At 41.7% G+C, this 26,510-nt stretch overlaps 1 protein-coding gene across 1 annotated transcript in view; it reads right to left on the bottom strand.

Annotated features, from left to right (window-relative positions):
- Positions 1 to 26,510, bottom strand: part of piezo2b (piezo-type mechanosensitive ion channel component 2b) — a 175,494-nt gene that overhangs the window by 17,312 nt on the left and 131,672 nt on the right. Inside the window, exons 25-40 of the mRNA XM_079569635.1 lie at positions 25,318 to 25,561; positions 23,215 to 23,332; positions 22,343 to 22,499; positions 22,143 to 22,232; positions 20,349 to 20,470; positions 18,204 to 18,272; positions 12,340 to 12,443; positions 12,054 to 12,152; positions 9,751 to 9,871; positions 9,577 to 9,657; positions 9,299 to 9,465; positions 8,341 to 8,531; positions 7,214 to 7,387; positions 5,020 to 5,314; positions 3,429 to 3,778; positions 1,786 to 2,044 (exon numbers count right to left, since the gene is read on the bottom strand). Of these exons, the coding sequence (XP_079425761.1) occupies positions 1,786 to 2,044; positions 3,429 to 3,778; positions 5,020 to 5,314; positions 7,214 to 7,387; positions 8,341 to 8,531; positions 9,299 to 9,465; positions 9,577 to 9,657; positions 9,751 to 9,871; positions 12,054 to 12,152; positions 12,340 to 12,443; positions 18,204 to 18,272; positions 20,349 to 20,470; positions 22,143 to 22,232; positions 22,343 to 22,499; positions 23,215 to 23,332; positions 25,318 to 25,561 (2,641 nt within the window). The remainder of the gene's footprint in view (positions 1 to 1,785; positions 2,045 to 3,428; positions 3,779 to 5,019; positions 5,315 to 7,213; positions 7,388 to 8,340; positions 8,532 to 9,298; positions 9,466 to 9,576; positions 9,658 to 9,750; positions 9,872 to 12,053; positions 12,153 to 12,339; positions 12,444 to 18,203; positions 18,273 to 20,348; positions 20,471 to 22,142; positions 22,233 to 22,342; positions 22,500 to 23,214; positions 23,333 to 25,317; positions 25,562 to 26,510) is intronic.

The following is a 26,510-nucleotide window of genomic DNA, read 5'->3' as shown; positions in this document are numbered from 1 at the left end:
GCTTTGTTGTCACAAATCACTTTTTCATCGCTTTTGTGTCACTTTTCTGTTTTTTGTTGTGTTTTTTAGTCACTCCTTTGTTGCATTTTCATCCTGTGTTTTGTCTCATTTCTGTTGCTATTTTGACACTGTTTTCAAGAAGCTTTTCGATTTGGGTAAAGCCAAACGGGACAAAATGCACTCGGTTAATGCGGGGGTTAAAGGGATTTTTCAGGATTTTTGACATAGGGCCTCATTTCCTAGTTATCCAGAGTGTTGCTGATTTCTGGAGATTTTTTTTTTTTTGTAATTCATGCAGTTCTTATATTTGAAGAGTTGCGTTGCGCTAGGCTAGTGCAAGGCTAGTGCATTTCTATGGTATCAGCTAGCATGCATTAAAAACAGTCTGACCCGCTCCCCAGAGCACCTGAGGCAAATCACTTATAACGCCAGACTAACCATATAAATGTCTGTCGATAGAATAATTTTTGGAATATAACTGACCCTGCATCACATGAATGATCGCATTTTGAGGGACTATTTTCTAGCAGATCACTCCGCCGCTGCGTAGCTTATACAACCACGAAGCTGATGCTGCTCAAATATAAGTTATTTTAAATGCAAAATGGTTAAAATTACTCTATCGACACAGGCATTTATATGGTTAGTCTGGCGTTATCAGTGATTTGCCTCAGGTGCTCTGTGGAGCGGGTCAGACTGTTTTGAATGCAGGCTAGCTGATACCATAGAAATGCACTAGCATTGCACTAGCCTCTTCAAATATAAGAACTGCATGAATTACAAAAAAAAATATCTCCAGAAATCAGCAACACTCTGGATAACGAGGAAATGAGGCCCTATGTCAAAAATCCTGAAACATCCCTTTCAGAGGTTAAAATCCTGGATAAGAAGCCCATTAGTTCACATTATTGTGCTACTCTGAATAATTTAACATTTTTATCTTTTGAGAACTTCATTAAATTTGCTCAATTGAAGCTAATGTAAATATTTGCATCAGCAGGTCCCACGGGTCCCGAGTGAGTGCATACAGTAGTTCCTCTTAGGGCTAGAGGAGCTCAGAGCGGGAACTGTCCGGTCCAGAGGCGTATCACGTATATTAAACACATTTTGAAAAGAAGAATTAGGCTTAACTTTGACGTTTGCGACTCCAGTTCTGTTTTACCCAAATCTGAAAGCTTCTTGACTGGAGTTTTACGCCTCAGAGTAAAGCCTAGTTTGAAAGCTAAGTCCTAGAAAACTGATAGTGCCTTTTTTGTTGTTGTGTTGTCGTCACGTTTTTGTCACATTTTTGTTGTGTTTTTGTCTCTTTTATTGTCTGTTTTTTGTTGCTTTCTTCATCGCTTTTCCCCCTGCTTTTTGTCGCTCTTTTATTGTGTTATTTTTGCTTTTCTGGCATGTTTTGGTCAGTCTGGCTGTATTTTCTTTCTTTTTTTCAGCTTTTTCATCACTTTTTCATTGCGTTTGTTGCGTTTTTTGTTACTCTTTTGTTGTATTTTTTCATCCTTGTTCTCATCACTGTTTTGACACTTTGTTCTCCAAGCTTTAGATTTGGAAAACTGGAAAAAATGGGGGTTAAGGCGTTAAAATTGTTTGCCTCCATCTTTGTCACTTCCTGTCAGTGTCCAATAAGGAAGTGAAACTATAATCATCACAAAAATGACCAAACTACAGACAGCTGGGTAAAATATTTTGCAAAATGTTAAATATAATTGTGTTAACTATGTGGTAGTAAAAAATTTGTCTAATGTGTCATATGCACTTTAAAGGAGGAGGAAGCAGAAGTACCTCAGTGTAGACAATCGCGGTCATCCAGTAGCGCTTGCTGGGCCGGGGCACGGAGAGCATGGCCCACAGGAAGATGGAGATGGGCAGCACCAGAGTGATGCAGGAGGCGGACACCATGTGGTTCAGGATGATGACCAGGAAACACACCATCTCAGAGTGGGCCACCAGCATGTTGTAGAGGGCGTAGCACAGCTGCAGGATCAGAGGCTGCCCCGAGTAGAACTTTTCCGACTGGTCCAACTCCTCGTCATAGAACATCCTGGAGAGAAACAGAAGTATAAGTGAAACATTAAGAGTTTGAAAATGTCACTTCAAAAATAAAGGTAAGCACGGTTTCCTTGATCCGTTATAGATTTAGGTTTATATTTTAGGGCCTCAAATCGGTAAATGAGAGATTGCTGCGTGAGTTAAAACTGTGCAAATGACTCTGTTGCTGATCTACTTTTGCATATGCTACTCGGTTTTTGCTACTCGAATACACAAACGTTACAACTATTGCATGATTGTCATTATTTGGAGACACAGAGTTAATGAAATTCTTACATACCTCTCCTTTAAAGGAACTATACGGAGTTTAAAAATGTTAAAAGCAAGCATTTTCCTCCCCCTACATGTTCCAGCAATGTCCTAATGTAGCCCAGACCTATTCACCTCAACTGCCTCTAAAATCCTGCACTCAAAAAGGTGTTAATTCTGGGTGGCAGTAATGAGCATAAAAATGACCAACTTGCATCTTGTCCCTTTAAAGGAACAGGCCACCGTTTTTCCATACTGAGATATGTTTTTATCTCAATCAATCAATCAAAACTTTATTTATAAAGCGCTTTTCATACAAGGTTGTAACACAAAGTGCTTTACAGATTAAGAGCAGTTCCCGCCTACCTGAGCTTAGACGAGTTGATGCGCACCTGTCTGGTCTTTGTGTGTGCCTGTAGAAGAGCTTAGTCGCTTCTAACTTCACCCCGTTTGGGGCCATAGGAATACATTGGGAGAGGCCAAATGCTAACAACATCTTTGGTCGTTTTGCATTAGGCCATGCACAAAGACCAGACAGGTACGTATCAACTCGTCTAAGCTCAGGTAAGAACATATATCAGTATGTACAAACGGCGGCCTCTTCTAGACACCGGTTAGTCATTGAAAACCTCTAAAGCTAAAATTAAGCCTTGATTTTAGTGCTTACAAGATGTCACTGCTGCCTCTTGTCAGCTGAGGGACGCACAGCAGAGTTAAGATGTTAAATTGAGACTGAAAACCAGAGCTGCTTGTCAAAGCATACATTTGTGATTGACTGATGGTCAAAGTGACAACCATGCGTCTGTCAGCAGCCAAACCCGCTCAAAAAATACCTCAAAAACCCACCAGAACATGCAGAAATATAGCATGGCTAGATTTTCCAAGGTTTTCTAGAACCACTTTGCAGTAAATCTTAAAAAGCCACTCAACGCCACCATGGGCTTCTGAAGTGCCTCTAAGACTTTGTTTTTGTTTGTGTTTTTGTTTGCTTTTTTGTTGTTCTGATTCTTCACCATAGCTCTCATCTCTCCAACTATTATCGTGGACTTGTTCACAGAGGCAGGACGGGTAAAGTGTCAACAGAAACATGCAGGGTTTGTAGTGTTGAAAGTGTTGAAAGGACTCACTTGTTGAGCAGCAGTTCGCTGGCCGTCAGCTCCGTGGTCATGGACGGCAGGACGAGGTCGGACCGGCTGCAGTCCGATTGGCTGTCGGGCGTCATGATCATCATCCGCTTCCGGTCCATGTCGCTCTCGTCGTCGCTCACCTCCAGACGGTCGAAACTCACGGCTTTGCTGTAGCTCGGAGGCACCTCGACATCGGACGTTTTCGAAGCGTCCGTGTCAGGCGTGTACAGCAGCGCCCCCTGTGTTTGTAAATAGTCCCGCTGTCCCATCCCGTCCTCACTCTCTGTTATAAATCCCTTTTCGTCGGCAGAAGTCACAATCTCCACGTCTTCGAGTTGGAGAGGCGGGACCTATGGGGGATTTGGAAAAAAAACAGATACTAGTATTTACAAATATTCAGCCCTCATATTTTAAATCTCAATTTAGATACAGATTTTATTTTTTCCATAATAAAAAACAAATGCATGTAGCTGATTCAGGAACTTAGACACATCTTTTTAGCTAAAACAAAAACAAACGCTTTCCTCCGGTGTCATTTAACATGCAAAAGTCTTCCGTTGTCCAAACTCCAAAATTATTTGTTTCTGTAAACCTGATGTCTATAAAGTCCCATGACGATTACTGAGATAAAGTTTAGGTGAGTGCTGGAGCTTTCTATGCAGTGCTGGTACATCTTTTTTCTCACACACAACTCTTTCCTAAATAGGTATACATGCTTTTCAGTCATGGGACTTTTGTTGTTATGGTGGCCATTTTGAAAACCGAAGTAGAATTATGCAGTTCTACAAAATGTAGCATTATCTCTACACAAAATTGAAAGACAACTGATTGACAGTGACATTTTTATTTACTCGTAATCATTGCTCCAGAAGATAACAGTTAAATCAAGGCCCCAGAGATCCCACTTTTATGTGAAGAAGCCAGTGAGTCAGTGCTTAAGACGCTAGCATGCTACCGGTTAGCATTTAGCCTCAACAACTCAGCTTTGACCTCTCCAAGAGAAAGCCCTGAACCACACTCCAAACATCTGGCCTTGGATACAACATGTGACAGAGGTCAGAGCTGTTACTGTAGTATTTCCTCAGTGTTCATAGATGTGAGCCACACATGTGTTTATTATGTTGAAGCCATCGACAGTTGATTGATGACAGTTGCTAACCGGTAGCATGCTAATGTATTGAGCAGCTTAAACACTGACTCAGACTGAGCCTATGGTGCCATGACAAACTGTAAAAATCACAGAGAAAGGTTTTCTGTTCCTCTTTGATGTGTTTAGTCTGAGGAGTGAAGCAGATCTTTAGTAAATCCTGCTGCAGCTTGACAGACAGAGCTGCTACATCCGCACATTTGCTGGTTATATCACATAAACGTGCGTCTCTGGGGCCGTGTTTTTACTCCTATCTTCTTGAGCATTGATTACAAGTACATACAAATGCCACTGTCCATCAATTATCTTTCATTTTCATCCTGAGTAGAGATATTGTTACATGTTGTAGTACTGCATAACGCTACTTCGGTATTCAAAATGGCGGCTGGAACTATGTGTGATGTCATTGGAAACAAATGTATAACATAAAATGCTCAGTTCTACCTCACACGTTTCCTCTTCCGTCACTGCAGCATCTGTCTCAGGCACAAAAGGCTCCCATCCCGTCTCCCAGTGTGTCTCGTCCTCCTCCGTCTCCCCGGGATGCTTCGAATCCTCCGGGACGTCGTGCACGTCCGCCTGGGACCCCTCTCTCCCCACATCGCCCCACGGACTCGCCCCCATCTCCGGCTCCACGGTCTGGGACTTGTCTCCGCTGCGGTCCTGCTCGTCCTCCACCTCCTCGATGGTGTCTGTGGTGCCCTGTCTGGAGAACAGGGTGACGCACTGGGTCGCTTCACTGCATGGGACAAAAACAATCAGACAGAGGTTTCTTTTAGCAACCGAATATTGAAATGACGTAACTGACGAGTTGAAAGATATATCTACTGCAAAATCCAAGGGTTCACTTATTTATTCCTCCCTGTCCTGTGAATGTTTACATGTTATGGCCAATAAAAATATGATAACATGTAATTGTTAGGGTGGCATTAGTTTAAGCAGACACTGTTGACTCAATCTTGTGATTTAAATAAAGATCAGACCCATAGATATAACATAATACAGATGAGTGGGTCCCGTTTAGCCCCATTCACGGTCATGGTCCCGAATCCTCCGTGAAACCTTCATGGCTACCTGTACCTTAAAAGGACAAAAAGGCACCTCTACCATAGACTGTAAAAAAATAATAGACAGCTCCTCCTCACTCCTCCCCGTTTGCCACAATGACCACGTTCGAGGGGGATATCATGGCGGATTTACAGACTCCTCCCCTGCTGTGATGTTCCTAAAAAAGGGCATAAGGGTGGGATCTTCACTGTTGACTCGGTACTTGCATGAATTGTAGTTCGCTCACCTCCAATGCTAGCAGTCCAAACCTCATTAGTACGAGATTTCTAAAACGTTTCTTACAAAAAACAGCCTGGTCCCTTTAATTGTAACTAACCCAGCGTTTAACACAGGAGGAATATCTAGCTGTAGAAAATTCCCAAAAATTAGGCACCAGGTTTTGAAGTTATTTTTAACGTGTCTAAAGTGCAATGCTTTCCGATGGGTCACTAGCGGCTGTATGGAGGTACTACAGCAATGGCGGAACAATGGCGGCCTTTAGTGTCGTCGTCATAAAGCAGAGCAGCCAGCGGCCATTGGCCTCCACAGAGCTCCAGAGCTTGATTGACAGGCTCTGGAGTATATATACTGGAAAAATATTTCACCTACCCCAGCGTTGTCACATGGGTCATAGCGACATCTAGAAAAAATAAAACTCTTTGGAGCCAAGCTTTTAAGCCCTTCTTTTTTGATTACAGCAATGTCAACTCCTCGCCCTGAGGATCATAGAGAAACACATTCTTCGCCCATTGATCAGACCACATTTTATGACTAATTTAGGAAGAAATGTGAGAAATTCCAATGGGTTCATATACTTTTCCTCCGAATGTAAATGCATCAGCTTTCAGATTGTCAAACCACATATTCTGGCTCAAATTAGCCCCACATTAGAACAATAAACAATAATCTATGGAATCACATAGCGTCTATCTAAACACTTTAGAATCTGCTTTATGGAAACTCTTTTATCTGATGCAGCTGAACCTCAGATCGCAAGGCTTCACAATTCTGATGAACATCTATCACTCAAATGTCAGAGATAAAAGAAAAAAAAAACCACAGCCTCTTGAGATTAGGTTATTGCAGTAGCTAAACCTCGATTGCTACTTGTTACTTCTTTTGATGAAGAAAGTAGATCTCAGAAACCAGTGAAAAGCTAAGGTTTTGATGCAAATGTAAGTTTTAGGGTAATGCATGAATTATGTTGAAAATCAGAGGTGGGTAGTACACATTTACTCAAGCACATGTAAGTCTTTTTTCAGAAGAATTTGTACTTCAAGATCAAAAAAGCAAGTTAGTGAAGGCTCTCAGAAGTCCATGAATTATCAATCGTGGTTTAGATTTTGAAGGATTGTAGATTGGACTCATTTTTCTGGTTTGTGAGAATTGACTGCCAACAGCTGATGAATATCTTCTGCTTTATTCTTAATCTTTAATCTTTAAGTGCAGGTGTCTAAATCTTGAATTTTGGTCTAGGTAGTTAAGTGAATATGTGGCTACTCTACCCACCTCTGGAGAGAACTTCACGAGACCAAATGTATGAATGAGCAGCGTGGCGTGTGTTCAGTGTGGATGGCAGTGAAGATGACACCTGGACATATAGCTGCTGCCGCTGTCCGCAGACGAGTTGGTCTCATCCAGGACCCGCATCTTCCGGAGTTTGGGCCGGGCGCGCTCGCTGGTTTTGAGGACGCAGTCGGGCATCCCGTCCAGCTCATCCAGAGTGGACTGACGGGAGAACAGCATGGTGGCCTCGGTGTAGGCGCTGCCGGGGCGGTGGAGCGAGGCGGTGAGTGATATGAAACAAACAGGGGATGATCGGGACAGACGTGAGGATGAGGTGGGCTGTATGAAATCACTTTTACTATTTTCATAACAAAGTTGGACAAAGAGAAACATACTATATTTGTACTCTCGTGTTAAGTAAATGATTCCGTTCCTGTCTTGAATGAAGATACATTCTTGGTTTGGTTCTGTTATACTGAGGTGCCACTGCAGGTGTCGTAGCATGTTGCTTTTTTATTTACTCCTTAATTGTCCGTGAGAGTAAATACTACGCTGACAGAAAAGACAAAGGGAGAGAGGGATATTCTACATCCAATTACACAATGGAGATATTTTTTTCACTTAAACTTGTCTGTAAAAACTGTTTAAGTGGCGCTAGCCCGCAGTTAGTTTCGCCCGTTAGCCTGTTAGCTTCTTCTCGGTGATTCCATTAGTGTGTATTGGTCCCTCCGACCCGGCGTAGGAAAGTTGCAATTGTGGTTTTCTGGCCAGAGACACCAAGGGGTGATAAAATCATCACATTAACATTTGTATTACCCCCAGAGGGACTATGAAAAGGATTAATTAAGGTAAACAAGTTACTTAGTTCTTCTTTAAATTAGACTACACTAAATAAAAAGCAGTTCATGAAATAAAAGCCTCCAGATATTTTTGTCAACTCAGAAAAGCTAGATAAAAGTGGAAAGAAGGGACTAAAACAAGTGTAAAGAGCCTCATATCATTTAAACTCACTGCCAAAGGAACAGGTCTGTCCTTTGTTCATGTGGGAGAAGCTCCATGAAGCAGAGAGAATGTGATAAAATATAAATAAATAACTTAAATGTGAAGTTTATTAAAATTGACTAAAACTCGACTAAAGCTAAGAAGAATCACTTGGCACTGGTTTCTCCTCTCCACATAAACACTGATATTCAACAATCTAAGGCCCAGTACCTGGACATACTGTCCCGGGAGGCAGTGGAGTCCTGGCTCTGCATCCTGAACCCTCTCTTCCGTCGGACCCGCCCTGAGCCGGAGGTGGACTCGTCCTCACTCAGCTGGTCCAGGCTGGACTCGCGGGACAGGTTCAGCTTCATGGCCTTCTGGTAATAGACATGAATGCTCTCTCTGGTCGGGACGTTACCCTGAAAGGACAAGGCAAGAGTCAGTCTGTATGAGGTCTATATGGGATTCAACCTGGTGTCTGTAGTCTTCAGTTTTTAGTTGACTTTATGTCCAAAGGCAAAACTCTGTCTAAAAATTGGATGGTAATGGAATAGAATTTAAAACAGCTCCTCTTGTGTACAAGTGTCTTCATGGTTAAGCACCAAAGTACATCTCTGACATGTTAGAGCCATATGAACCGTCTCGAGCCCTGAGAACTTCAGGGAGGGGTCTCCTGGTGGTTCCCAGAGTCAGGACAAAACACGCTGAGGCTAAAGCTAAAATCTGGAAAGTCTTCATGAGGATGTGAGGCAGGCCTCAAATCTGACAATGTTCAAATTGACAAAATATTAAAATTTTCTGAGATATTTTATGTTCACATTCATTCATATTCAAACTCTAATTAATCCAAAACACCGTCCAAGGGTCCCTGAGACTTTAATTCTACAGTGGCTCTGTAGAATTCACCATAATGGGGAAGACTGCTGACCTGACAGTTCTGCAGAAGACCCTAATTGACAAAAGCCTCAAAAGGCAAAAGTAAAAGCAGTTGGATGTTCTCAAAGTGCTGCACATTAATTGAAGCCGCAGGGATGACCGCGGTCTGGAGAGGACTGTCAGGAAAAGGCCATTCAAAAGTGTGGGGGGACTACACAAGGAGGTGGACTGAGGCTGGAGTCAGAGCATCAAGAGCCTCCACGCACAGACAGATCCTGGACATGGGCTTCAAATGTCACATTCCCCGTACCTTTTTGACCTCCCTCGTGAGCATGCACCTCTCGATCCGCAGCACCGTGGAGATGTCGATGTACTCGCGGCACATCTCGTTCATCCACCGAGTGAAGCTGTCCACCGTCGTCTGGAACAGCACCCACGTGAACTTGATGATGTTGAACACTCGCTTTATGATGTTGTCTGTGGGGAGAAAGAATGTTTACGGAAAAAAGTGCTACAAAACAATCTACAAAAAAGTGCCAAAAAACCCAACTCGACCCAACAAAGTGAACTTCTCTGCCCAGCACTGACCTGGTCCGTCCGTCTCCTTGTTCTCTTCGTCACTTTGCTGGTTGTTCAACAGATCGCCCAGGTCTATGGTGACGTGACCCGCTGCAGCGCGAAAACAGAAAGAAAATCATCCAATCAGGACTCGCCGCTTTTAATCCCTATAAGACACGAACGCATCATTTATCCTCGTCTCACGTTCTTTCTTGTTTTTCCGGTTGCGGACCCCTCTGGTGTATCTTTTCCAGAATTTGCGCTTGTCTTTGCTCCGGGCCCTCAGAGCCGCTTTGGGGTCAGTGATCCAGGCGTGGTACAGGAACTGGAGAGGGACAAAAGCAGCCTTTAAAGTGTGTGTTTAAAGTGTCTCATGAGCCTTTTCCACACATGCACTCAACTATTGCAATACCATTTAGGAACATTTAAAAGGTTTGTTAAACAGAATACATTTATGGATGCCAGTCAGAAACATTATATTCCTAGTGGCATTTACATAATAATAATCTAAAACATGCACAATGGGCTGATTTTCCTGCTAGAAACGACTGACCAATATCTCGACTCAGATCCCAGACTGAGAAACAGACATCTTTTGCAAACACGGCCTGAAATAAAAACTATTTGCAACATAAAATTAGCAAATTTTTGTGTCGGGGGAACCCTAATCCGGCTCGAAGGACCAATTTTAAGTATGGACTTGTCGTTTGTTTTATCATGGGAGCACTACAGAAAGATTCCGGCCAGAGACTCCTTTATCAGCTTTATTTCCGACAGCAGGATGTCAATGTACAATTTTGTATGTGTGTGGTTTGTTGTTCATATAACACACGGCAAACAAAGTAAGGAAAGAGGGTCTCCGAGCCTGCTCTCATCATCTCCAAGCACGAACCACTGAGCAGCGCAGTGCATCCTCTGTACAGGCGCAGTTCACATGATGGGGTGTTCAAGTGCACTTAGGAAAACCCAACTTTGAACAAATAGGCTTTCAGACATTGCTCATGACTTTGCATAAATTCAAAGGGTCGTGAGTTGAGATTGTTTGGTAAAATATCTGCAGTTATCGAATATCGCAATCTGTTTTATATTGTGCTGCTCTAATTATTTACGCACACTAACCAACCTCATCTCTTTTGACATTTGGACATAAACTCCTCCGTCCAAACCACCTCAAACTGGAAGCTTTACCAACAAAACATCTAACATGTGTTGTCCCTCTGATATCTGAAAAGCTGAAAGGGATATTTCAGGATTTTATTTGACATAGGGCCTCATTTCCTAGTTATCCAGAGTGTTGTTGATTTCTGGAGATATTTTTGTTTTTTAATTCATGCAATTGAAGAGTTTAGTGGTGCTAGGCTAGTGCTAGGCTAGCACATGTATATGGTAGGCTAACTAGTAGCCTGCATTAAAAACCTCTTCAAAATCATGGGGTCGTCCTCCAAACGTTGCCATATCTGATTTGTAGAAAGCTCCTTTGTGAACTCCACATGTAGTAATGCCGGCCGCAGGTAAACAAACTACCGTAGATCCGGTAACCGAGCAGATCACTCCGCCGCTGCGTAGCTACAACCAGGAAGCTGATGCTGCTCAAATACAAGTTATTTTAAATGCAAAATGCTTAGATAAATGCTTAGAAAAATATTCATAATTTCTGTGTTATAAGTGATTTGCCTCAGGTGCACTGTGCTTGGGTGAGACTGTTTTTAATGCAGGCTACAAGTTACCATAGACATGCGCTAGCCTAGCACTAGCCTAGCACCACTAAACTCTTCAAATATAAGGACTGCATGAATTAAATAATTTAAAAAAATCTCCAGAAATCAACAACAGTCTGGTTAACTAGGAAATGAGGCCCTATGTCAAAAATCCGGAAATATCTCTTTAAAGTGTAAATATCATGCATTTGGCACTATAAAAAAGACTTTAAACATTATTTTGGTGTCTCAGCTTTGGTATGTTATGTTTTATAGTTTGAAATTATGTTTCTGTAAGAAATAAATTGTAATAGCAATAAAAAACAGAGTTGCTGAAGGCTTCACCTGCTGGACACTGTAAGAATAACTATATGTGCTTTTGTTTTGGTCACGTTAAACCAACTACGGCCGCGCGAGTGCCGACCCGCGCCACAGCGACCAGCTGAAGCAACATCTCTTTCTCTCGGGACACAAACATTGTTTAGCTCACAATGAGGTTAAGAAAGTTTTGAGTTTGACCTGTGAGAGCCTATAATGCTTAAGGAGGAACACAAGGCAGCGTGATGTAAAGGAGGAAATGACTGTAAGGCATCGGAGCAACAAGTTTACCGAAAACATGCCCCAGAAAAGGCAGTCTTATCAAAACTGTCAGTGGCATTGATGAAAGAGAAGCTCACAGTGTCTTGCTCGTGCAGAATCTTTTACATCATGCAGAAAGCAAGCACATTAGTGAGTTATTTTTTTTCTAGCATGCATTAGCTCGTTAGCTCGCAGACAGACCATGCAGTTTGGTAAGTGAAGCACTTGTACCTTTCCTATCTTCACTACATACTGCAGCACTGTTTTAGGCAGCTTTATGATAGACCTGGGCAAAGCTACGACAGCGGACACAAACTTCCCGATCGCACGCTTCGGTGAGAGGAGAGAATGAGAAGATTAGTGAAAACACAGTGTTAATTGTAAGAAGAAGATGACAGTGAAGTAAAAGGTTAATTGGTCACATGAGAGTCGTTAGTGTAGTTAATGTAGTGAACAATCTGTAAAAGGAGCAGCAACATTATCCATCATTTCCCACACACAGTAACAGTCCAAATACCTGAAACGCCGACTTCTTTGGTGGCTCGTCGTCCTTTTTCTCCTCCTCCTCTTCCTCCTCTTCACTGTCCGTCTCAAACAAATAATAGTCTCCACTCCTCACCACTGACAGCAGACAGCACAGGTGCAGTCACACACAAAGCAAATCAGCGCTTTTTCAGTAAATAGGCTGCTGTGAGGAAGACACTTTGCTATGAACTATATGATCACAGATTTTACGATTGTAGACGGTGTTAACCTTACACACTGCAAGAAGAGAAATCTACACAAGGAAAACATGACTTGAAATCAGAATATTAACATGTATTTACCTGTCTTGCATTTCAATTGACTTACTGCCTTTTGCTTCTCATTGCTTTTTTTCATCATATTTTCAACTGAAGTGAAGAAGTAGCACTTAAGAGCTTGGTAACAGGATGGAAATAGCACATTAACAAGAGATAATGCATTTTACTGCTCTTTTTCAATATTATTACCAAGAGGCACCTGCCAAATGCGGGTAGACGTTGGCGATTAAATATTCTCCGCCCGAGTGTAGATTGTCCCATTTCATCATTGGGTCTGCGGTCTGTCACATGTTAAATATAAGACATGATAGAACGTTATTGAGCTAGAAATTCAAAGCACGCTGCTTTCGCTCTCTCCTCTTTCTCTCAAGATAAAGGGCCCGATCTTGTGTTTCTAAACGCAGGTGTAGACTAGACTTTCGCGCTGACGAGGGGAGCACTGTGAAATCTTACGCTTCAGACAAAACGGAGTAACTGGGTTGAACAGGGGCTGTACTTGGGCTGGACAGACACATGGCCAATGGCGATGTTACAGTGTGTAAATCAGCAGTCCTTCCCGAGCCTTTTCTTCTTAGGGGTCAATGTTTTGAGGGTGTTGGGGCGGCACATGCTGGTGTTTTGATCACGTTTCTGCTGCATGTAGAGCCTTGTGCTGCACTCTTCAATACCAGAGTCAGCGGTATGTTCTCTTTCTCTCGGGAGATGGCCAATGTTTAACTCACAGTGTTTTTTTCTTGTGAGATCTTGAAAATGCTGAAGGAAGTACATGAGGCAGCGCGATGTTAATGTAAAGATGAGAGTCACACCAGGCCTCAGTGGACCCCTTCTTACCTCCCGCACCCTGGCCACGCAAGCACTGGGTTTGTTTGCACCAATGGGCGAGGAACGCTTCAGTATGGTCCTTATGGTGGGGAGCTGACATTGCTGTAATACCACCCCCTGACTCGAACGACTTGGGCGCATTGATTCTAATGGGACTTCAAACGTCCCAAGAACGGCTTAAAAGCCTGGCTCTTAAGAGTTTTTCTTTTTCTAAAAATCGCTACGACCCATGTGACAACACTGGTGTAGATGAAATATTTTTAACCACGAAATTTAGAAGCATTTTCAGTCCATTGACTGGCTCCAGAGCCTGTCAATCAAGCTCCTTTTTCATTGAATGGGGCTGAATGGAACCCACTCATCTTTATTATATTATATCTATGGTTTGCACGCAAGACGTCGCTCTCTTAGGCGCTAATGCTGTTGTTGCGCCAGGTGGAAGATCAGGCTCAAACTGCAGACAGCAGACAGTTAATGAAGGACTTTAAAACTATGAGGAAAAGAGAGGACACTCTGACGGGAGGAGGAGCTGGTTTCATGATGGACGTGGGATATTCACTTCCAACACTTACCGTTCTAGAGAAAGCTACAAGCTACAAGTTACACTTGACCTAAAGCTCTACAGTTGTGGCTTTAGAAAACTACTAGCAACAGTGGTCAGTGACAAAAAAGTTTATGTCAATGCAAAGTGAATGCTAATCATGCTTCCTTTTGCTCTTTTAGGTGCCATATGATTTCCATCCTATTGCCATGTCTACACTCAGCTGCAAAGCGAAGTGCTTCCTCAAAATTGCACTTTAATTTAACAAATAAACTTGTAGATAATGTCGCTAAACTTACTTATTGTGCTTCTAACCATCCCATACATACTGCTCTCACATGAAAACCCTGGAGTTGTCCATTGTTTCATCCATTTCGAGTATTTCTTCCTCACCCTGAGCTTCACTGAACTCACTCTGATCATTCCATCTCTCAACTTGCCTCCACTACAAACCCTGCTCCCTGCTGTAAACCTTCTCCCTGTCCTCTGTCCTTAAATAATAGGATAACATGTCTATATCCAAAAGTGTCAAATATAAACAGCCCTTTTCCCAAAGCAACTCAAATCCAAAATGTTTTATCATGATTTCAAGCCATATTCACCATTTTGAAAAGTTTTAGAGTGTAACAATGACAAGAAAAGTTAGCAAGTGTGTTAGTGCGTGGCTTGTCAGTGTAGAAATTGTAATGTGCTGCATTTAAACTGTATAGTAAGCTACAGGAGAGCAAGTTAGACCAGTATTCGAGGTGTTGAAGCAATGGGGGCTGGCTTATGTCCTTGAACAGAAGAGCAAAGAGGGGAGGGGGAGCTGGGGGATGGATTTCATGACAAAAATTAGAGAAATCATTTTAAAAAATGTGACTTCGGGGAATGGACCAGAGACATGAGCTCGAACCACACAGATGCCAACAAATTTCCATTCAAATTGTGAGGATTTAGAGTGTAAATTCAACCAGGAAGACTTCATTTAAACCTTGCTCCTATCAGCCTTTCAACTTTGACTTTCAACTCTCAAGACAATTCATAAAAATCACTGTCTCGTCTCTCGTTAAGTCTCTCTACAACTCCCCTCCGTCTGACTCCACCACAGCAGCAAAACCACCGTCTTCTTAAGCCTCTCCATCTCCTCTACTTTAACATCAGTGTCTATATTTTCCCTGTGACAAACCCTCATCATTTTGTCTCTTCAAGTACCAGTATCAGAAAACTCTCTCACTCTGAGTCTATCGAAGTCGCTCCTGGTCGAATAAACAGCGTAGTTTGTCTGGTTTTTGGGGTTGCTCTGTTGGTCGCTCATGTCACAGGCAAAGAATGAATCAAGCCTCTAAACTTCATGAGAGGAAAGTTTAGTCTTATTCATGTCTTTGCGTGATGATAATTTGATGAAAGAGATTCTTGACTGGGGGCTCTTCGGGCAAAGTCAAACAGAAGTCATTTTCCTTTTGGACGTCCGCTCGGGTCTGTTTAAGGCACCTCTGTAGAAAATCGACTCGGTAAATGCATTGTTTCTCGAAAGTGAGTCAGCGTAGTCTTCAATCGAATGCAGCTGAAGTAAAGTTAGGCTCTCTTTGAATCGTTTTACGTCTCTGGTGAGGTCTGTCTATTTCTCACGTTTAACGTTTTGTGATCTTGGCCAGGTCTCTCTTGCAAAGGGAAAGGCACTGTAGCCATTTTTTTCCCATTTTCAAATACATTTTGATACTGTAGAGTGAGATCTGTTTGGATTCCTCGTAGATGGCAACGCATCATACAAGGGGGCGTGGCCTAGTCAAGGGGGAAGAAAACCTCTCATTCGCTACTTGCGCAATACCATAATGCTTTGCGCCTTGGGGGGTTTGCTGCTGTAAACAATATGGCGTTTCGAGCTGTCATGGAAGAGACTAATACCATAAATGCTCTAATATAGGCCGGGGCCTTTATTTACTCAAGGGCATCTAGGACCAGGCCTTTATTGGAACCAGGCCACAATTAGAGACAGGCCTTTATTTCTATTTGACCAGGAAAATGAAGAAAAACGAGATTTGTGTCCATTTTCACCTAAAATATTAGGTTAATTTATTAATAAACATTGCAAACCCTCTCCCAGCAGCTGGAACATTGATGCCTTTTATTTTGTCGGGACAACAGGAAGTGTTTCGTTGCTATTAGCGGAACATTGACATCAATGTCCCTGTAGGTTTCTGTTTCGTTTTGACCGCGGACTGGATTATTTGTTGTTATCTCGTGTAAAAGGCGAGTTTAGACGGAGCGTTTGTGTTTGTGATCGATCATGAAACTGACCCGAGAGAAGACGAGACGCTCGCGCTGATGGGAGGAGTTATTTTGAGGCGTGGGACTGACCTGCACACGGAGCAGCTGGACGTGCTTTGAAGACGCGATGGTGACTTTTCTTAACACCCTGGAGGGTCACACAGCATTTGTTGCCCTGTTTCCAAATATAGTTACAGGAGGTTTGAAAAGTGGCTAAATCTGTGTCAAAGTTACGCTCGGATCAGCTCCTCCGCAGTGTCCCCATCGGCCCGGGTTCCCGTTTGTTTACTTCCTGCACGTGAGTTATCATTTACGAGTATGAGACAAATTCCTAACATGGGGAATATTTCTATCGCTATAGTTTCTAATAATAGCCCCGGCCTGTTTTAGAGACCGGCTTTAATTTGCCTCCGCCAGCCGCGAACCCGGCCACTGTTAGAGACCCGGCCACTAATGGAATACAGGCCAGTAGTAGAGAATTTACGGTATTATTCTTACAAATATGATCAGACCTGTTCACCACAACTGCCTCTAAAATCCTGCATACCTCACATGCATGAGCTTAATATAGAAGCTGCAGTTACACGTATGACCTGAGGTGGCAGTAGTGAGTATAAAATGACCAACTTGAATCTAGTCCCTTTAAGAAAATCTGTACCTTTTTATCTATTGAGTCGATCGGGAAAAAAGCTCTTGTTAACCTCGTGTGCAGAGCTTTGTAGTTCCGGAAACCGTTTTTGATTTGATGATTGAGTTGTTTTTCATCTTTGTTCAAAGGCCTCCAGGTCGTTGCTACCCCCCAAAGTGCAAAGCATTATGGGTTATGTGCAAGTTAGCCGTTTTCTGGCTAGCTTAGTTTAGTTTAGTTTAGTTTATTTATTTATTTGAACAGGGACAGTGTACAATATACATTAACCTCAAAGGCAGAGATGCATTGTACCAGGTTATAGCACTTGTGCTAATTTCCACCTGTAGTCCCTGGGCAGACTGATGTCAACAAAGTCATAAAAATACTAATACAGAATAATACATTTCCCCAAAAACAGCATTAAAATCAACACACACTTCATTCATTCCAAAGCATTAATTTGCACACTGTTGCACACACACCAATTACAGGACATTAGCAATGAACATATTTATCACACACAAATGAGGTCAAGTCAAAATCGGGTCCATATGGGTTTCCTCCGGGTACTCCGGTTTCCCCTACCACTAAAACATGGACAATAGGTTCCCCCCTGGAGCAAGGACTCCCCTGAAAAAGAGATCCTTAATCTCAGTGGGACTATCCTGGTTAAATAAAAGTCAAAAAATGTATAAATTAATAAAAAAAAAAAAAAAATCAGAAGCGAAAAACGGCACTCGTAGCTAACGTTAGCATATGTAGCATGAAACTAACGTTAGCTTCATGGTTAGCATGGTCCGTTTTATACGTGTTAATGGACTGTTGAACCACTTTCCTCCTCTTTATATCTCTGTATCTGAAAAATATATTCATAATCCAGCATTTGTTAAAGTAATGGAGGTGGAGATATGGGAAAAAGTTCATTTTTTTCCCCTTTTTGAAAACTGGGATGCCATTATGAGTGAGCGAAAGGTACGAATGAGCATGGACAACAGCTAGCAACTTAACTACTCCCTTTCTAGGACTTGAAAATGGGTAAAAACTGGGTACAGAGCCTTTAATCTAATTTGGTATTAAAATATAGATAATGTATTTGTTTGGTAAATGCTAATCAAACTACTGCGGAAATAAAATGATTCATATAATTATTTAGCCCACCCTCCGAGGTTGAGCATTCTCTCTCTCGACATTAAACCGATGCATTAGAAGTGCCTTAAACAGAGGCAGAAAATGACTGGAGCCTGTCGCGGTGGTGCCTTCAGAGCCCTAGGCCAGTGTGGGAATCCGTAGCGTTCTGGTCAAGGACACAAGGGCCAATCAGAGAAGAAGAAACCTACTGGACGCATGGTCAACCCACGGCCTCCACCACTGCTTTTTTTTGGTCTTGGCTTTCGCTCGCTGTGCTCCTAAAATTCCACAAATACATCAGTGCAACATTTTCACCACAGAAATAAATCATGTCAACAAATATCTATACAAGTGTAGCACATACAGCTGAACTTCATGACTTCATAAGGCAGAATGTGGAGGATGAGGCTGGAAACGTCAGGCCACTCTTGATTAAACTAGGCAGACATTTGTATAAAAATAAGGCCTAAAAACCTCTTAACCCCCGAGCAGATTTTCTCCAGGATGGCATGAATAAAAACTTGGAAAAAAAGCGACAAAACGAGATGAAAAACTCAAGAAAAGAAAAACAAAAACAAGGATGAACATGAGAATGAAAAGACAACAAAAAGTGTCAACAACACAGCAACAAAGTGAGGAAAAAGATCCATTTCGATCAGTTTTGTGGGTCAAATGAGGCACTGGCGACACTGAAGGCTGTAAGAAGCTTTTAGATTTGGGTAAAGCTGAACTGGAGAAACTGTGCTCGGTTAAGCGGTCTAAATACCTGTAAAATAATGATATTGCTCTACTGTTTTCACTGCACTCAAAAGATAAACTGCAGTTTTGGCTGAGATTGTGCACATCTTCCTACTTGAAAGTTTCATGTTGTGTCCAGTTTGACTTGGAATATTGATTTCCCCTCATTTCTTATTAAAGATTCGCAGAATATGTGTGCAATTGATAAGACATTAAAAAAGCCTAACTGCAGAAACCCAATTCACCACCCTGGGGAAAGCCAGTCAAACACTTTGCCCCATGAGAAGAGATTTGTGTCATTCTCGAAGCGTTGGGTTTCTAAATCCATTCTAAAGTTCAGACCTATTTTTTTTAATGAATAGGGCATTCATGTTGGTTAATTTCAACGTCAGCTTTATTTAAATAGCACATTTTAAAACAACTATTTTTGCGCAAAGTGCTGTACAAGGTGGGTTATAAAGTGAGCAATAACAAAGAAATACCTGCTCAGGCTGTGTCGAAAACCAGTGCAGACAGACATGTTTTTGACTTAAAGGAACAGGCCACCGTTTTTCCATACTGAGCTATGTTCTTACCTGAGCTTAGACGAGTTGATACGTACCTGTCTGGTGTTTGTGTGTGCCCTCAGTCACGCAACACGACTAATGATGTTGTTAGCATTTAGCCTCTTTCAGTGTATTCCTATAGCTCCAAACGGGTTGAAGCGAGTTAGAAGCTCTTCCACGGGCACAGGTACGTATCAACTTGTCTAAGCTCAGGTAAGAACTCAGCATGGAAGAACTGTGGCCTGTTCCTTTAAAAATATTGAGAGACTTCAAGGGCAAACTGTTCGAGAGTCTCGGAGAAACTGCCCGGTCTCCTGTTTGAGCGAAACAATTATCCTTCAGAGCAGTGGCTCCCAACCTAGGGGGCAGGGCTCCCCGGGGGGCACCTGGGATTGCAGCGGGGGGGCCCAGAGCTTTGCCTGGTCAGAGGGTCGGGTCATAAGTGATATTATTTAAGTTATAATAAGTTAAGAAATAAGAAAATATGACTAAAATAAGACGACAGGGTTAATATTCACTCCAAGTTTATTTGTTTAACCTCTTAACCCCAGCACATTTTCTCCAGGTCGACTTTAACCAAATCTAAAAGCTTTTTGGAAAGAAAAAAAAAGACAAAATGGCGACGAAAACAAGATGCAGCAACAAAAACGCAGCAAAACAGGAGACAAAACAGTGATGAAAAAGCAACAAAACAGGAGACAAAAAAGTGACAAAGTAGCACCAAAAATACAATGAGGCGGCGACAACATGAGGAAAAATCTCAGATCATTTGTGCAGATCTTAGCTTTCAAATGAGGCGTTACACTGGCCAATAGGCTGTAAGCTCCAGTCAAGAAGCGTTTAGATTTGGGTAAGACTGAACAGGAGAAAATGCGGTCGGTTATATACTATACTATACATTCATGTTATATTGTTTTTCACAGTGTATTGTTGTATATTGTGTAAATACCAAACAATAAGTAGTTCAGCCATTACTAAATCGAATCCCTCCGGCCGATACATTCCAGCATCATCCTCTTATTATGAACTACATGCTACTTCGTTACACGTTGTTTTCCATCTCAATACTACCATCGTCGTCGTCGTCCTCGGGCTGGACCAGGGTGTGCCCCTCTCCCGACTCCTGGGCGATACTCAGCATCTTCTCCTTGCCCCGTTTGAACTTCTGCTGCCGCACTTTGATGCGCTCCATCCTGATTGCATTAGATCAGACAGAGGCGCAGGAGACGTGAGAGACTGTGCGTAAACAACGGCGGTCAATTACAGGAAAACGCAGCCCGCGCTACACGACTGCGAGGGGGGAGCGAGTTTGAGGAAGAAGAGTTCATTCTGGTTGTAAATACTTTTGTGCTGATCTTTTCGGAAATTGAGGTTCAAATACAAGAAACACACACTTCTGCACTCTAGACAAAGAATATCTAAGTTAGTTTAAATAATATATAATAATACATTGAATTGAACTTGTTTTGACTGCACTTTCAAGTGAGATGACCTCAGTACTGGGCTACTAGATTATTGAAAAGATAATAATCACAATTATTCTTGTCATAATTGAAATCACGATTATTCAAACGTTTATTTGTTGCCTTTAAAAAAAAATCTATCTTTAATTTTATTTATTTATTCATGAATCAAAAAACTATGCTGAATGTTTTCTCTTTTCTGAACATACATAAAAGTACAAATGATTTCAAGTCTGCCTCGATTAAGGAGAGGTCTTTGTTTCACACCTGCCCCCTGCTGGCCGGCCCTCACACCTGCACAAGCAAACTGAGCAGCGCGGCCTGATGACATCATCACACAGAGCTTTTTTTTTTTTTTTTTTTATGTCAGGCAAAAGCATGAGCCACGGCACGGGAAATGCGAAGGGAAAATAATCCCAGCACCATGAAATAATGCAATTATTTATATATTATATATATTATATCGTAATAGAATTTCGATTAAACGCTACCAGTGAAAAATGTCCTCAAACAAGCAACAAGTGAGTAAACTTGGTTCGATCAGAAGAAAAGGACTGCCTTACAAGAGCATTACATATCGGGCTGATATTTGGACATTTTACAACGCAAAATGGACGTTTCCCGGAGATAAAAGCCGCTATCTCCGGGAAACGAGTCCTTCCACAACTTCCTAGGCCTCAGGGAGAGAAACGGGTCAGGCCTATGTTTCCCGGCACCTACGTACGGGGGACCGTCAATAGAAGTGAGGGAATTTAAGATTAGGCACCAGCCCACTCTCCTTAAGGTCAAAGGTCCTTTAGTCAAAGTGATATTTTTGACGACTAAAATTGGACTAAAACTAAATTAAACGTTTTTCATGAGACTAAAACTATGACTAAAATGTCCAGATATTTTAGTCGACTAAAATAAGACTAAATAAAAATGAAAGGGAGAGACTAAAATCATCCAAACTTCTATTGAGCGTCTGAAAGAGCCTCAGATGTAAATTCTCTGTTAAAGGATCAGCTCTGAGCTTTGTTCATGTGGAGCAGCTCCATGAAGCAGAGGAACAAGATTAAATATAATTATAATGAATATTATCAATGCAAAGTCGACTAAATTAGTCTTAAATTTAGTCCACTAAATTGACATGCAATTTTAGTCGACTAAAACTAGACTAAAATTGAAAAGATTTTTTCGACTAAATCTCGACTAAAATTAAACGACATTTTAGTCAAAAGACTAAGACTAAAACTAAATTAATATATGTTGTCAAAATTAACACTGATGCTCAGTAGTACTTCAATCTATCACCTTTGTATATAAGGCTCTAAAGTATCCTCTATTTTCCTTTGTAAAGCCATGAAACCAAACCACATTGATTGCTGTGCCAATGTATGAACAAAATGAACTGTCTCCTCACTGTCTTTTGAGTTGCTCCACAGATTTGCTCTCCTCCTCCAGTCTCGCTCTCACGGCTTTGACGATCGTGGCCTGGAACAGCTCTGCTCCTCTGTCATAAAAGACAACAGGCAAATTTAAAATGGGTAAAGCAACGCTTGCTGTCAGTCCAAATACATCAGCAAACATCTTCAGATTTCATACACTTATCGTGGGAAATACCTGGACGCCAGGATCTGTGAGGCCCTGACGTCCGCCACCACGTGGAGGAAGTAGTAGCTCATGAAGACTCGTCGCTGCAGCAGCAGAAAAGCAAAGCAGATGCTGTCCCAGATGATCCCGGCCTCATCTTGGGGCACGTTGCAACGCTTCTCCACCGCTGCACAGACACGTCAGGAAATGGGTTTAAAACGTGCAACATTCAAAAAGTTCATTATACAAAACTGCATTAATAACAGTCTGACCCGCTCCACAGTGACCCTGAGGCAAATCACTTATAACGCCAGACAAACCATATAAATGTCTGTGTCCATAGAATAATTTAACCATTTTGCATTTAAAATAACTTATATTTGAGCAGCATCAGCTTCGTGGACTAGAACAAAGACTAAACTCGGACTAAACCAGGTCTGAGATAGGACTTAACTCGAACTAAACCAGGTCTGAACTAGGACAAAATCAGGACAAGAAGAAAGACTACACTCGGCCTAAACCAGGTCTGAGCTAGGACTAAATCAGGACTAGAACAAAGACTTAGCTCGGACAAAACCAGGTCTAAACTAGGACTAAATCAGGACTAAATCAAGACTAGACTTTGACTAAACCAGGTCTGAACTAGGACTAAACCAGGACTAGAACAAAGACTACACTCAGACTAAAGCAGGTCTGAACCAGGACTAAATCAGGAACAAACCTGGACTAAGCCAGGTCTAAGCAGCTGGTGAGAAGCCAAATATATTTCATTGAGGAAACAAAAACAAAAATAACAGGATTCATTAAAAGTATGATCCCCATAAAAGCGTGACTTGATCCTGTGAGTTCGGGACCTTTGTTGGGTTTAAGTTCAGGACTCCTGCTCTATCCTCATAACTCACGGACGTCGTCCTGTTTGATGTCGCGATCGTAGTCTTTGATGGTGCAGGCCAAACTGAAGAGCTGGATGACCCAACACTGGTGCTTCATCAGATGCTTTAAGTATCCACAGGCCAGAATCTATGTTGAAATTAAATAAAGTTAGATACAGCCACATGTTTACATACACTTTATAAAAACACACATTTGCATTTTTCCCTTACTGTCTGACATGCTTTTACTTTTTTAGGACAATTAGAGTTTTAAAAAAATATTTATATTTGCTAAGTGCCAGAATAATGAGAGATTTTTTCTTTGTTTGGAATTTTTTTTGTTACTCAGAAGTTACACACTAAGATTATACCTTAAACAATTTGGGAAAGCCCTGATGAAGACGTCATGACCTTGGAAGCACAAGTCTGGTTCATCCTTGTGTAATTTCTAGACACTTGAAGGTCCAGGTTCATTGGTTCAAACAATGATGGAAATGACCAGTCGTCATACAGATCAGAAGGTTCTGTGTCCCAGAGATGAACGTGCTGTGGCTGAAATGTGAATATCAACTGAAGAACAAAAGACCTGGTGAAGATGCTGAACCTGGTAAGAGTTTGTCATTATCCAGAGTGAAACAAGTCCTGTACCGACATGGGCTGAGAGGGAATTCTGCCAGGAAGAAGCTCTTACTCCAAAAGAAACATCAAAAAGACAGATTGGAGTTTGCAAATAAAAAAGGATAGAGATTTTACATATCCTGTGTCTTCTTGGCCATAATGACCATCATCACGTTTTGAGGAAAAAAGTGAATCTTGCAGCCTGAGAACACCGTCCCAACTGTGAAACACAGGGGTGGCAGCATCATGCTGTGGGGTGGTTTTGCTGCGGGAGGGACTAGTGCACTTCACAAAATAGATATCATGAAGAAGAACACTATGTGAAAGTATTGGAGCAACATCTCAAGACATCAGCAGGAAGTTAAAACTTGGGCGCAGGTGGGTCGAAATATACAATGACCCAAAGCAAACTGTGTGTGCAAAAAAGTGTCTTAAAGGGATATTTCTGGATTTTTGACATAGGGCCTCATTTCCTAGTTATCCAGAGTGTTGCTGATTTCTGGAGATATTTTTTTTGTAATTCATGCAGTTCTTATGTTTGAAGATTTACGTGGCGCTAGGCTAGTGCGCATTTCTATGGTATCAGCTAGCCTGCTTTAAAAAACAGTCTGACCCGCTCCACAGAGCACCTGAGGCAAATCACTTATAACGCCAGACTAACCATATAAATGTCTGTGTCGATAGAATAATTCTAACCATTTTGCATTTAAAACAACTTATATTTGAGCAGCATCAGCTGCGTGGTTGTATAAGCTACGCGGCGGCGGAGTGATCTGCTAGAAAATAGTCCCTCAAAATGCGATCATTCATGACCTTGCATCATGTGATGCAAGGTCAGTTATATTCCAAAAATTATTCTGTCGACACAGACATTTATATGGTTAGTCTGGTGTTAAAAGTGATTTGCCTCAGGTGCTCTGTGGAGCGGGTCAGACTGTTTTTAATGCAGGCTAGCTGATACCAAAGTAACTCTTCAAATATAAGAACTGCATGAATTACAAAAAAAAAAACCTCCAGAAATCAGCAACACTCTGGATAACTAGGAAATGAGGCCCTATGTCAAAAATCCTGAAATATCCCTTTAAGGATCACAAAGTCAATGTTTTGAAGTGGTCATCACAAAATATTTAGACAGAGCTGAAAATGCAAGGTGGCCTACAAATGTGGCTCAGTTACCACAGTTCTGTTTGGAGGAATGGACAAAAATTCCTACCAACTATTGTGAGAAGCTTGTGGAAAGAAATCCAAAATGTTTAAAGGCAATGCTACCAAATATTAATGAAATGTATTTAAACTGTTGGTTTTGCAAACAGTAATATAAAACCGTATAGGAAATTCTATCTCTCATTCTTCTGGCTTTTGACAAATAGAAGTCATTTTCAAAATTCAAATTGACCTAAAAAAGTAGTATGTAAACATCTGGTTCCTACTGTAAATACAAAGTTCACACAGCCAGACAGGATATGGAGAGATGTCAAAGTGGCCCCTGGCGAGTCAGTTCCCACAGAGACTCACCGAGAGTATGTTCTTCACGGTGATGACGAAGATGTTGTATGCGATGAGGAAGTCCCAGTAGTGCAGGATCTTCTTGATCGGCTTCAGCAGCAGCTCGCCTCCGAACAGCAGGAAGTAGAAGCAGGCGACCAGGTACCCCATGCAGAAGACGCTGATGCGTGTGGTCCCAGTGATGAAGATGATGGTGAGGACGAACCAGAAGAGATAACTGAACGTGATGACCTTCAGCATGTCCAGGTACGACCTACAGGACAGAGGAGACAGGGAAGACATGACACTTTCCATCAGTGTGTCTTCAAATGAAACTGCAATTGAGATTAAAGATGGGTTGGGTTTTTGGTTCATGTGTGTGGATCATGGCATTCTTTTATCCCGCCTTGAGCCGTCTGTGGGACTCAAAAGCACTGTTCTGAAATGGTTTGACTCATACTTAAAAGATAGAAGTTCTTCAGTTAATGTTGGCTCATGCTTCTCGTCTGTGTCACCCATTCATTGTGCAGTGCCCCAAGGGTTCATTTTAGGCCCTTTGTTATTTTCTCTGTATCTTCTACCCCTTGGTCTGATTTTAGAGAAACACAAAGTTGGTTATCATTTTCATGCTGATAATTTGCAGATCTATTTGCCACTAAAGTCTTGCTGTAAGGGATCATTGAAGCCTTTGTTGGACTGTATACAAGAAGTTAAGATATGGATGGAGGCCAACTTTTTAAGTCTTAACAAAGATAAGACAGAAGTTTTAATATTTGGAAATTCTGATTCCAATGTTCTCGACAATTGTGACACCGCCATTGGTTAGTGCTTTGCTGCTTTTATTTTGTGTTTTGTTTATTATTATCATTATAATATTTTTTTCTGTACTGTACTCTCATCTGGGCTGGCTTAAGGTGAAAGATCAAGCTTTAGGTTCATTGTTATTCTCCACTTGGAAAATATTAAAACTCAATAATGTTTTTATTTAGTCAATTTAAAAACAACAGAGAGTCACATGGTTATAACACTAGACATGCATCACAAGGACGGTTTTTAATTGCCAAATCAAATTTTCTCAGAAGCACTTTTGTCTATACAGCTATGAAGGGATGGAATGTCTTGCCACTAAACCTGGTTCAAATAGACCACAAATCTGTTTTTAAAGATCAATTGAAGAACTATATTGGTGTGGAATATCTTTGAGGATGCAGAATGATGTCAAG

This window comes from Gobius niger (genome assembly GCF_951799975.1).
Source record: "Gobius niger genome assembly, chromosome: 13".
Lineage (NCBI taxonomy): Eukaryota > Metazoa > Chordata > Actinopteri > Gobiiformes > Gobiidae > Gobius > Gobius niger.
The sequence above is the reverse complement of the archived record's forward strand: the minus strand, read 5'-3'. Positions and strand labels throughout refer to the sequence as shown.